This window comes from Denticeps clupeoides, chromosome 11 (assembly GCF_900700375.1).
Source record: "Denticeps clupeoides chromosome 11, fDenClu1.1, whole genome shotgun sequence".
NCBI classification, from domain to species: Eukaryota; Metazoa; Chordata; class Actinopteri; order Clupeiformes; family Denticipitidae; genus Denticeps; species Denticeps clupeoides.
Genome location: NC_041717.1, coordinates 22,418,521 through 22,430,900, shown reverse-complemented (window position 1 = coordinate 22,430,900; position 12,380 = coordinate 22,418,521). Strand labels below are relative to the sequence as shown.

At 48.3% G+C, this 12,380-nt stretch overlaps 1 protein-coding gene across 2 annotated transcripts; it reads right to left on the bottom strand.

The window, feature by feature from the left end:
• Positions 1-1,931: 1,931 nt before the first annotated feature.
• Positions 1,932-11,409, bottom strand: olfml2a (olfactomedin-like 2A). 2 transcript variants are annotated; one of them, XM_028996507.1, is made up of 8 exons: positions 11,247-11,409; positions 6,817-7,083; positions 5,049-5,156; positions 4,776-4,955; positions 4,359-4,614; positions 3,790-4,032; positions 3,528-3,713; positions 1,932-2,714 (listed from the first exon to the last, which is right to left on the bottom strand). In XM_028996507.1, the coding sequence occupies exons 1-8, from the start codon at positions 11,325-11,327 to the stop codon at positions 2,110-2,112; spliced, it is 1,926 nt and encodes a 641-aa protein (XP_028852340.1). In that variant the 5' UTR covers positions 11,328-11,409; the 3' UTR covers positions 1,932-2,109. The 2 variants fall into 2 exon arrangements, with proteins under 2 accessions (XP_028852340.1, XP_028852341.1); XM_028996508.1 differs by having other exon boundaries at positions 6,817-7,080; positions 11,247-11,408.
• Positions 11,410-12,380: the final 971 nt, after the last annotated feature.

The following is a 12,380-nucleotide window of genomic DNA, read 5'->3' as shown; positions in this document are numbered from 1 at the left end:
TCTCCGGTTTTCTTCCACTGTCCGAAGGTACGTACACTCGGAGAACTCTCATTTGTCTTGAGTGGTGTGTGCGTCCTGACAGGCTGAGGTGCCACCGAGGTCCCCTTGATGGAGGCACCGCCCCCACACGCTGCTCCACGGGCGCCTGTCATGGTGCCCACTGTCACCAAGGGTGATGGTTAAATACAGAGGACATGTGTCACCGTGTCACCGGGTGCTGTGCTGCACTTCACTTTCACACAAGGAGCCATGTGTCCAAAATGAGCTTGACTTCGGAGAAATGGCGGCAGACAACGTGCATTTAATTACTCAGGCTGATGGGTGGATCAGAGCATTTCACAAAGCGGGACTTTCGCCGAAGCGAAGTCCTGCATCTCGGACATCCTACCCCGTTCCTCACTTGAGCTTCATGCCAGATCTTTTTATCCACGTTCTCGGCCTGACACCGGTGCACTGAATAAACTGGGGGACTGTACAATATATCTTTATTATAATTTTTTTTGCCTGCTATGTTTTGTTGTAGCGCGACTGGACCTGGAAATTATTCATGCCGTTTCACTAATAATAATTTCATCATTTACCAAACAGAACTGAAGTTAAACATGTGATTCATTAACAGGGTCCCTGGAAATGAAGTACAGAACCGTGCAGAGTTAACACCATCATCCACTTTGTGGTTCCTGACAGGTGAGTCCAGGTCATTGAACTAAGAAGTAATCACTTTCCAGAGCTGGACGATCGTTCTCGTCACTGTTCCTCAGACAAGAGCACCATGGAGCACCAGAAGGCTTTGCAGACATTATTTGTTCAGTTTAAATAATAGGCCGCCCTCTTGGAGGGAGTGGATGTCTCCAAATCAGAGGGGCCACTAACAGAAGATCACATCCTGGTGAGCTCATTTATAGGGATGAAACGATGCACCATGAATAATGCAGCAAAGCATGAATAAAACATGAATTTTGGTTAAAGGGAGACAAGTTATACTTCGCACATTTTGCATAAATAAAGTTACATTTGACTGCATCTTGTTCTGTTCCACAACCATAAAACGAATGACATGGAATCGCAAGTGGATGGTGTGATGATTGAGAAGAGAGGTTTGTCCCTGTACTTAAGTCTTCCAACAGAATGTCCCCTGCATGTGATAAAAAAAGTCTGGTGAATATCAAATGAATATAATGGCAGATAAATGTCATCAGCAATATGATTTAATGAAGTATGAAGTCAGAGTGACGTGATATTCAGGGTGGGCCATTTATATGGATACACCATAATAAAATGGGAATGGTTGGTGACATTGAACACATTTTATAAGTGGTCAGAAACTTGTAGATAACTCATGAAAGAATAAAGTTATGTTAAAACCAATTGTGAAATTACCAATAAATTTGATGTGTCACATGACCCTCTTCCTATTGAAAAAACAAAAGTTGGATCCAAGATGGCCGACTTCAAAATGGCCCCTATGGTCACCACCCATCTTGAAAAGTTTGCCCGCTCACATATACTAATGTGCCACAAACAGGACGTTATTATCACCAACCATTCCCATTTTATTAAGGTGGATCCATATGAATGGCCACCCTGTACATCGGCGCGCATCTGGCGTTCTCCTGCAGAGTTCAGGCGCACGTGATGTCTTCACATTTCCCCACCGTCGCCAGTTTGCCGGCCATCGGCACGTGCCGTGAATCACGCCGGTAAAGCAGGAAACCGCTTGGAACAGGACCTTCACACCATTCAGAACAATTCAAATGAACGTCTTACTTCTTCTGGCCTACCGAAGATTTGATTGTTTTCCGTTGTCTGTTGCTGTGAACTGAATCATAAATACTTATTCTTTTTATATTCCATTTATTTACAATCGTGGAATTTTATTTATTTTATTTTTTTTACAAAAACTTACACATGCAAAATGGAGATTCCTTCTATCAAAAAGCAGCCAACATATATCATGATTATAATAATAATCATTCTGCGTTTGTTCTTTCTGGCTTCTATGCAAGTGAATACACGAACCCATCTTTCCTTGTCCACGTCTCCAACGTCATAAAAGTTTTTCCCCCCAAAGGTTCATCTTCTTCCACCAATCCAGCCTGAGGTTCCATCTTACTGGCCTACGAAGTGGATGTTGTAGGTGACCTGGTGGCCGTTGTCCCAGGCGTACAGCACCTTCTCCTTGGGGTTGTAGTCGATCTGTGTGGTGAAGGCGTGCTGGTTGGTGAAGGGCAGCCGGGGCGCGGCCTCGGTGTTGGTGTGCGTGTCGTAGGCGTAGGCCACCTCACCCTCCTTCTGGTTGTACACGTCGATCGCGTACAGGACGCCGCAGATGATGAAGCAGTTGCCATACGAGTTGCGCCTCAGCCCCGTCCTCCACGTGGTCTCCTTCCTGGTGGAGAGGTCCGCAGGGTCCAGCTTGCTTATGACGATGACCTCGTGCTGGGAGTAATCGTCGTCCAGACACGGGTAGATCACCCAAAGGCCACTCTCGTCCACGGCAAAGTCGATGTCGGAGTGTCCCCGCCATTTCCAGGGTGTGGTGTCCTCGTAGACCACATCATGGAGCAGAGTCCAGGCCGCCACGTAGCGCATTTTCAGGTCGTACTTGATGATGTTCTTGGTGAAGGCGCGATTGTAGTAGAAGGCTCCGTTGTAAACAACATGTCCTGTCCCGATCCAGTTGTAGGGCAGCTTAAAGAGGTTGGTCCACCGGCCTGGACACAACGAAACGTACAAGTTAGCATGTGACCTAATGAGGGACGATTAGAATGTCTACATTGATCAAATGATGGACATGTTACGACCTGGTCCACTAATCCCCATCCACCAGACCACAATGAGGTCCCCTTGATCTCGTTACCGTCCCCACACGCTGCTCCCTGGGCGCCTGTTATGGTGCCCACTGTCACCAAGGGTGATGTTAAATACAGAGGACACGTGTCACCGTGTCACCGTGTGCTGCGCCACAGTGTCTCACAATGACAATCACGTCACCTTCACTTTGAAGACCATGTTCTTCTCTTTTATCTTAAATCTGCTTGTTGAGTGAAGGTACGTCACACCTGAGATTGAAAAAGTGTGATATTTGCTCATGAGTTCTAAATGTTTTCAAAAGGTTCTTTCAAAAGAATCCACAGTTGACACCATCAGCATTCTGTTTGATGTCAGATGATTGACGTTATGTCCCCGCGTGTTACAGAGGAGAAGCTCTGTGATGTGAAACTCACATCTGTTAACACGCACGCTGGTGGCCCGCCAAAACAAATGAAAAGGGCATCCGCTAATTCTTCACGTCTTCTCCTCGTGCCTTTAGTTGCTAAAATAAACCTCGCCAGTCCAGAGCCACGCCCGCTGGCCTCAGAGTTCGTTTGTTTTGGCCCCTTCGGGTTACCACATTAATTCAGAACGCGCCTGGCAGCCAATCGGGATGGAGATTTCATCCCCCGACCATCTGATCGGAAGAACAGCCCATTAAAGCAAAGTAAACAAAGGCTGGAGGAAATTCTCCAGAGGTCCACCACGCCCACCTTGCTTGAAGGCCTCCAGGCTGCGGAACTCCACCAGGTTGTTGCCGTAGTAGTAGTTTGTGACGTAGATCTTGGAGTCCTTGGCGACCGGGTCCTTCATCCACGCGCCCTCGTTCCTCCCGTAACTGTGATGCCGCACGGGAATCTCCACCGAAGCTATGGTGCCCTCACACTCCACGGCTTTCACTGGGGCAAAAGAGGGCGTTTCATCCAGCGTCCACAAGCAATTGGACATTACGTGTAGCCTCTCAAGTGACCGTACCTGTTTTGTTAGGAGGACTTTGGAGACCAGGTTTGATTGTGGACACCGGCTCAGGAGCTTCACCTGGCCTGGCTGTGGAGTTGATGCGGGACGCCTGTGTGGTCGTACTTCTGGACGTCGTGGTGACGGTAGTGGTTCTGGCTGCTGCTGGCAGGGCTGTTGTGACCCTGAGGGTCTCCAGGATGACTTCAGAAGCCTCTTTGTCCTCTATGCTGTGGATCGTGTGAGTTTTGGCGCCGCTCTCTAAGACAAGGCAGAGAAAGAGGGAGAAACGCGGATGGAAACGAAGAAAGGGAGGGAGAGAGAGAAGATCCCAGGAGGAGGAAGATTAGACACACGGCAGTCCAGGCCTTTGGAGCATCAGCCACTTGCAGATCCCTTCTCTGCACATCAAAGGGATCCTCGTAACGAATGCGGCCGGGGGCCACGCCCTCTTCCGCCTGCTCTCCTCGCCTCTCACTTTCCCTTCAGCTGGAGATGCCTTCATCTCCATGTTCAAAAACGCTTCTTCTGCTATTCACATCTCTACAGTCGTACAGCTACATGGGGTCTAAAAGAGCGGTTCCTACCTCGGTCCCCTTTCCCAGCCTCTGTGCTCTCTGCCGGGTTGGACTTGTAGTAGGTAATGCTCCTGACCACACCTGGCTGGTGGCCCAAGGCCTTGGTTTTTGCCGTAGGGTCCGGCTTGATCGGCCTTCCAGGCTTCACCGACTCCTTTTTGGCCTTGACGGGCTTCTCCTTGGGCGTTTTTGGTGGTGGTCTGGCGGCCGGGGGCTTCTTGTTCGGGGTTTTTGCCGCATCCTTAACCTTCTTGCTTTCAGTTTCCTGAAATCATCAGTGATGTGGAGTTCACGTCTGGACAGGTTCTAGTTTCACCTACTTGTGAGTGACTTCCCAGGTCTTTTCTTGGACGTTACTGCAGTAATTAATATGTTCTGATAGTAAAGGTTCCTCACCAGGGGTCTGTGTGTATTTGTGGGTGTTACCTGAGCTTTGGTCTCGGACGCCGAATCTTTCTGCAGCAGCTGAAGGGCCAAGCTGGATATCTCCTTTTTGATGCTGACCATGATGTCAGAGTAGTTCTCGTAGCGTTTCAGCTGATTGGTTAAACTCATCACGCTTTCCCGCATGAAGTCATTTTCCCTGGTGAGGTTGGTCTTGATGCTCTGCGGAGTTGGTTTGGTAGAATGAAGGTATTTAACAGCATAAAGAAGAGAAATCTGTTAAATAAACGGGCCAGCATCTGTCTCATCTTATACCTCCTCAAGTGTGTTCATCTGGGCCACGACCTTGTTCATGTAGGCATGGACCTTCATCAGATCCATACTGTACAATGTGCCCTCCAGGAGGTCCACCATGGATTGGAGCTGTTTGTGGACGAACACACACTCACTCATTATCCATCACCGCTTGGTCCTGTTACTCATGAACGCATTCATTCATCATTCACTCATGGTTCTGTAGTTCTATACGGTTCTATTGCCGTAGTTATACAGCCATGGTCAAAAGTTTGGAGAATGACACAAATTTGTGGCTTTCACAAAGTTTGCTGCTTCCGTTTTATTAGGGCAGGTTGCAAAAACCTCTCCCCCTCCAATAAGCCCAGCCCAATAAGTCCCTCTTTAATCCCCCCAAAAAATGCCCCACTGAATATCAGCCCTGCCACAGAAGGACCTGCTGAGATCATTTCAGTGCTCCTCTCGTTAACACATGTGAGAGTGTTGAGGAGCACCAGGCTGGAGATCATTCTGTCCTGCTGGTTGAGTTGGAACAGCAGACTGGATGCTTTAAAAGGAGGATGAAGCTAGAAATCATCGTTCTTCCTCCGTTAACCGTGGTTACCTGCAAGGAAACACGTGAGGTCATCACTGCGTTACATGAAAAGTTCTTCACAGGCGAGGATGTTGCTGCTAGTAAAATTACACCGAAATCAACCATTCATCAGATCGTCAAAAACCTCAAGGAGAGAAGAACAAGTTGTGAAGAAGTGCCAGGACCATCTCCTGAAGAGGATCCAGCTGCGGGATCGGGGTGCCACCAGTGCAGAGCTCGCTCAGGAAGGGCAGCAGGCGGTGTGAGGGCATCTGTGACTGCACTCAGGGCACCAAAGAAGCCCCTCCTCTCCAAGAAAAACATCAAGGACGGACCGTCCAAGAACGCCGCCTTTTCCAGCATGATGGAGCTCCGTGCCGTTATGTGAGAACTAAGTGGCTCGGGGAACAAAACACTGAAATTGTCACGTGTGATGCACAGCAGCACAGCACACGGTGCACACAGTGAAATTTGTCCTCTGCATTTAACCATCACCCTGAGTGAGCAGCGGGCAGCCATGACAGGCGCCCGGGGAGCAGTGTGTGGGGACGGTGCTTTGCTCAGTGGCACCTGAGTGGCACCTTGGCGGATCGGGATTCGAACCGGCAACCTTCTGATTACGGGGTGCTTCCTTAACCGCTAGGCCACCACTGCCCCTTTTTTGGGCCCGTGGATATGAAACTACCTGGACTTTAATCAAACAAAACCCGTTTCCGTCAATCAGGATTCGGCCCAGAAGTTGATTGACAGCATGTCAGAGGTCTTGAAATAAAAGGGCCAACGCTGCATATATTGACTCTCTGTAGAAACTTGATGTAATAGTCAATTGTCTGCTTTTGAAACTATAGAATTATTAACTTATAATTATACTTCAATACACCACACAAACAAAAATATCTAAAAACAATGGTGTAGCAAACTTTGTGAAAACCAGCATTTGTGTCGTTCTCAAAAGTTTTGGTCACAACTACATGGGGTCAAGTGGAATTATAAATTCTACAGGTATATTGGGTCAGGTGGTATTAGTAGTTCTAGTGAAGTGATTGTCATTGTGAGACACTGCAGCGCAGCACACGGTGACACGGTGTAACGTGTCCTCTGTATTTAACCGTCAGCCTTGGTGAGCAGCGGGCACCATGACAGGCGCCCGGGGAGCAGCGTGTGGGGACGGGACCTTCATCAAGGGGACCTCAGTGGCACCTTCGGTAAACGTACCTTCAGCAGCTCGGGTGCCTGTTTCTTCAGCTTCTCCATCTTCCACTCATTCTCACAGGGGTTGAGGGAGGAGGGCGGGGCCGTGCATGAGCACCTGCAGTCCGAGCCGGAGCTGACCGTCTCCACCGTGTAGAAGTCCTCCACCCTCAGGCTCCCCTCCCGCAGGCGAGCGCACGCCTCCACGCTCAGTGGCCGCATCACGCACTTACATCGGCAGTCGGAGCCTTCCGAAGTCATCCTCACCGGCTCGGTGTCACCAAACACCTGCTGGGTTGAGGGGACGATGAAATATTAATGATGAATAAATAAATAAAGAATTGAATTAAACATCCAACCAGTTCGCTGACAAAAGGTCCGAATGAATTAAAAAAAATAAACATTAAAAGTGACTATAACCGAGTTCCAGGAGATAAATATGAGAAGTGGAATAATAGTGGGACAGACCGAGCCGAACCTCTGACCCCGCTCATCCTGGGAAGTTGGACCGGACCCCCGTTCCCTTCATGAACGAGAGATCCGTATGATGTCCGTCCTCCCCGGTCTTCTGGTGAACACGCATCCACGTGGGATGGATTACGGCTTCTGTGGCTCTTAAAGTGGCTCCTGAAGTGGCTCTTAAAACGCGTCCGAGGCCATAAATCTTGAGCGGATTCGCACCTGCCGCCTCCAAATAGTCTCCAGCAGAAGGTCCTGGATTTTCGGACCGGCAGGACTGCTGGTTTAGTCGAGTTACTTGTCCCGTGTGCAGCCCGGGCCTGTCCCTGGAGCATCAGGTGGAGAAGGCGGAGACGCTGAGATGATCCAGCGCTTTGGAGGGCCCGGGGCCGAGATTTACGGACATGTGGAAGCGGTTATGGCCGCTGAGAGAATGCGGCATTGCGGAGATTCTTCATGAAAAGGCGTCCTGCGGAGTTTTCGGGGGACCGGGCCTTCGTGGGAATACATAACCGCGCGTCCACAAACACGCCTTCATTTCTCTGCCATTTCCTGCCGCTGTGGTCCCGTTTTGTGTTTCACGCTTGTTGTTCGCATCGGTTATGATGATGAGCATAAACGTGTCCATGTCATGTCCCGTCCTTGTTCTGTCCTACGTCATAGGGGTCATGTGTACAGTGTTGAAAATTGTACTTTCCCTCAAAGCAGGAGCCACGGCCCGTAAAATAACCAGAGACTAAACAGACTGTTTCACTCTGACCTCCAGTCCACAAAGAAACCATAAAGATTATATGATACTGTTCGTATAATTTAATATAAAAATATAACATAAAAGCAGACGATGGGAAGTGGTAGAAGCCACACTCGCCTATGAACCAGAAGACCCAGGTTCGAATCCCACTTACTACCATTGTGTCCCTGAGCAGGACACTTAACCCTGAGTGTCTCCGGGGGGGACTGCCCCTGTAACTATTGATTGTAAGTCCCTCTGGATAAGGGCGTCTGATAAATGCTGAAAAATTATTTTTAGTCTGAGATTTTATAACAAAGTCCAGAAGTGGTTGCCAGACCTTACAAAGTCGCATCACTGCACGATGACACCAGTTTATCAGTTATTATTTACTATATGGCTGTACATCTCTGATCCAGATGATGCTGGGCAACGTCATTCAGCAGCAGCTGGTCATGTGATGTTGCGACATTTTGAAATGTTTAATATTCATAGATATTGTCACTCCAAGCAAAATAAATAGCACAGTGACAATTTTCTAAAATTATTCATTTTATATAAATGGTAGGGGTGGTAGTAGCCTAGTGGGTAACACCAAAAGTCCCAGATTCAAACCCCACTTACTACAATGGTGTCCCTGAGCAAGACACTTAACCCTGAGTGTCTCCAGGGGGACTGTCCTTGTCACTACTCTGGATAAGGGCGTCTGGTAAATGCAAAAAATGTAAATGTAAATAAAACTTTACGATGGGCCGATGGAATAGAATCTGGAGTAGATTTCAATGCACTGCTGGTGTTTACATAAAAATAGCTGCATTAGTTGCACTGATCTCAAGTCAGGTCAAACCGTTTCTTTACCCACAAGGTTGAGGGGCAAACGAAATCTCGAAGCACTGGACTGAACTTCTCTCATCGTTCCACACACAAAAGTGACCTGAAGTAATATCCTCTGGTCTAGTCCAGTCATCAGCAGCATATGAACTTCTTGCCAGGGTATGAGAGCATGAGATCGACGTCACACCGGACGCGTGAGAGTCGCCGACCCCGTGCATTTCAAAGAAGGCGCGTCTCCCCCAAATGGAATCTTTTGTTTCTGAACGGCACCAGGTGCCATCGGTAGAAGCGACGTTTGTAAAACCTGTGTTTCGGCAGCTGCTGCACTGCGTTGACGTGTCTCCACAGATGCCCAAACGATAACCCACAACCTGCTCGCATGACAACGCCAATGTGAATCGGGCAGTGGGCCAAAGTGCTAAAGCACACATAATTGTGCTCATTTCCTGGAGCCGACTAAAATGATAAATGTAGCTGGCTCCGATATTAAGAGTTGACAGGAGGTACGGCGAGATGATCTAGCAGTGCTGTACAGAGAGATCAAAAGGCTTAAAACAGTCGTGAAGGCTGTTCAGCAAATTTCATTTCATCGATAAAAAACTTGCTCCTAACTTGTTAATAAATTAGCGTTACAAAATATGGCCGATTAGTAAATAGTAATGGTCCTAGAACTGAACCTTGAGGTACTCCCACTGTTCCTCTCATAATTACCCACTACAGTCTACTGGTTATGGGGCGGCTTTGAAAAAGGTTTTGGTTTTACTTTGACTCTTTGAGAGCTTTTCTTGTGCCTGCTTGGTGGCAAACACTGAAGAAACGGGCTGAGGTCTTCAGTCAAATCCTTGACAGCCCTCATTCACACACAGAAAATGCCATTAGTCCCCGGGTGTCAATTGGCTGGTGACACGCCTGACGGGTACTTGTTGATTTTGGGGACACACAAGCACATTCCTTCTGTGGCTGTTTATCTCACCACGGCCCACTTTGAACTTAGTGTGTGTCCTGTCACAGAAGCCCTCTGCTCTTCACAATCAACACATGACATTCTGAGACTCTCTGAAGCAGCTTTTCATGTTTTTTTGGACGTTAATTTGTCGGTGCGGACCCTGGCAACTCCTCTAAACTAAACCGAACCCAACCGAGAATCCGGGTCTAGGCCCCATCCTGTCCCAGTATCTTCCGCTTGCTGCGTTCATTTGAAAAGGTTGCCAGCAGCTTGAATTGGTGGCAATAACAGGACCTGCTGGCACGCCGGCCAGCAGGAATACTCGCGCGGCGGATAAGATCGCATGTTTCTAAGGTTACTTCAAGGGATCCGAAAGTGGCGTGCAGATATCATGCGCCTCTCGCCGATGGGCACTTCCCGCTCGGAGACGCTGCCAGGCCTTTTGTTCGCCGCCGGGCCTTTTGTAGCCCGGCGTCCAAAAAATATAATGGCGGGCCTGTGTTTTTTTTTCGGTATCATACTCGAGGTATGCAAATGGTCTGGGTATCGAATTTTCGAAGATGGAAGTTCGCTGGGGCTGTCTGCTGACAGATGCTGGAGGACTTGACGTTTCTCTCTTTTCACTGGGTAAATAAAGCAAACGTCCTGCCCAATATGCTTCCAAAAATGTCCAAAAAGGCATAGAGCGTGTATTTGTCTGGCGTGTTTAAACTTCATAAAATGTAGTATTTCATGGTCCTTTATCGTGTGTGAGGGTGCATGTTAATGTCATCACTTTAATTAAGTCGTTCTTATTCTGCTATTAAGCAACAACAGAGAAACAGGGACACACTGACATATATCTCCACTAATATTCAGAATCATAATGTCATTCAGGCACCAGTTGGTCACGTGACGTTGCATAACAGTACGATGATATAGAAATTATGAAAACGATTTCTGACTGGGTCACGTTCGCTCTCGTCCTCGTCCTCACTGCATCTTTGATGGTATGGCCGCTCTTTCGCCCTCTCCTTCCCACAATCGGCCCTGGGATTCCAGTCTGGTCTGAAAATAAACCCCGCTTCGTTATGTTTAATTCATCCACTACGTACTTCCAGGGCCAGTTCCGGGGCTCAGGGCCGGAGCACGCCTTGTACCAATGTTCTGGCAGCAGAGCGCAGCCCATGCTTGGATAACCCTCTTAACCCGGCTCCTATTCAAAGCAGGGCCCTGCGGACCCCCGCTGCAGCGCGAAGGGCCCGGATCGGCCCCTCTGGGGGCTCTTCGGTCCTGCAGCTGTGTAAGCAAAGTCCAAAGTGTCTCCTCTCGTTTCAGAACCACCGGGACTGTCCTGAGGAAATCTCCTCCATCTGTCCCTGTTCCAGGCTGAGGTGGACAGACGCGAATTAAAGCCGTTTTGCTTTTATTCTTAAAATAATTCTCTAAATGAAACTAGAAACCCCCCGACAGGAGAACCCGTGGAAACGCCGCTTCTACACCCACCTTGCTCAGCCCGTCCGCGGCCCGGAGCAGCAGCAGCGGCAGCGGCAGCAGCACCGCGCAGGTGACCACGAAGCTCCGCATGGTTCTCGGTCGGAGCTGCTGGGGAATTTGGTCCTCCGCTGCCGGCCCTCCACCTCCACCTCACGGGAGGAGGAGCGAAGGAACGAGCCTCCTTCTCCCATCTGCATTCTCGCTCGCCTTTTCTTATAATAATCTGAATATTCGCTGCGATTCTTCTTCATGGTGTTAATATTAATTCGCGCTTTAGTCATGAAAATGTCCCAATAAAGATAAATACTTTCTGGCCAGGCTTTAATTTCTAAAAAAAAAAAAAAAAAAAAGCATATAAACAAGTCAGCATGTTACAGTATTATTGTTTCATCAATGATAGATTGCATTATAAATCTTTGTATTGCATTACTTTTATAACAAATGTATGTACTCAATATTTAGCCTTGTATTAATGAAATCAACATCCAGTCGCTGCTGCTTTTCTCCATGTAACGCAGTTGAAGTTGTACGCTTCTTTAATTGTTTACTCCACCTTCGTTCGTTTTAACGCGCGCCAGCCCCTCCCAACATGGCGGCTCCGCTGGCTTCCATAGACGCCCGTACAGCGCGCTAGCCCATCCCAACATGGCGGCTCCGCTGGCTTCCATAGACGCCCGTACAGCGCGCCATCTGGTGTTCAAACCGGGCAGCGTCGCACGTCTCCAGTCGGCTCTGATGACGTAACCACTTAAAGGTGTGATTTGATTGGCTGCCAGTAGGGACGGTGAGCGACGCAGCCTCATGCGTTGGAGAGAGAGTTCGTGTGCACACGACACCACCTACTGGCCAGGTGTACAATTACACACCATGTAGGACCAAGTAATTGTTCTACGTAAATATTAAAATACAGTTTGAGCGTATTCTGTGTGAATATTTTAACAAAATGGTAGTATTATATGATATGGCAAGTCGTGTATGCTTGTGTAGCTTGGACAACGATTTACAGAACAGGGGGATTTTTATTAATTTTTATTCAGAAATACTAATTTCTCAGCAGTTTTTGGCTTTAAGCGATTCCTTCCAGTCCTTTTTGCCTCTCCCAGTACTCCAGAGGGTTTTCCAGGATTTTTTCTCTGTTACTAC

Coding starts and splice junctions, on each gene's coding strand:
- olfml2a (XM_028996507.1), bottom strand. CDS start 11,327: ATGCGGAGCTTCGTGGTCACCTGCGCGGTGCTGCTGCCGCTGCCGCTG. Junction 4,956..5,048: donor AGATGAACACACTTGAGGAG/GTATAAGATGAG, acceptor CCAACTCCGCAG/AGCATCAAGACCAACCTCAC. Junction 2,715..3,527: donor CCTGGAGGCCTTCAAGCAAG/GTGGGCGTGGTG, acceptor CGTTGTGTCCAG/GCCGGTGGACCAACCTCTTT.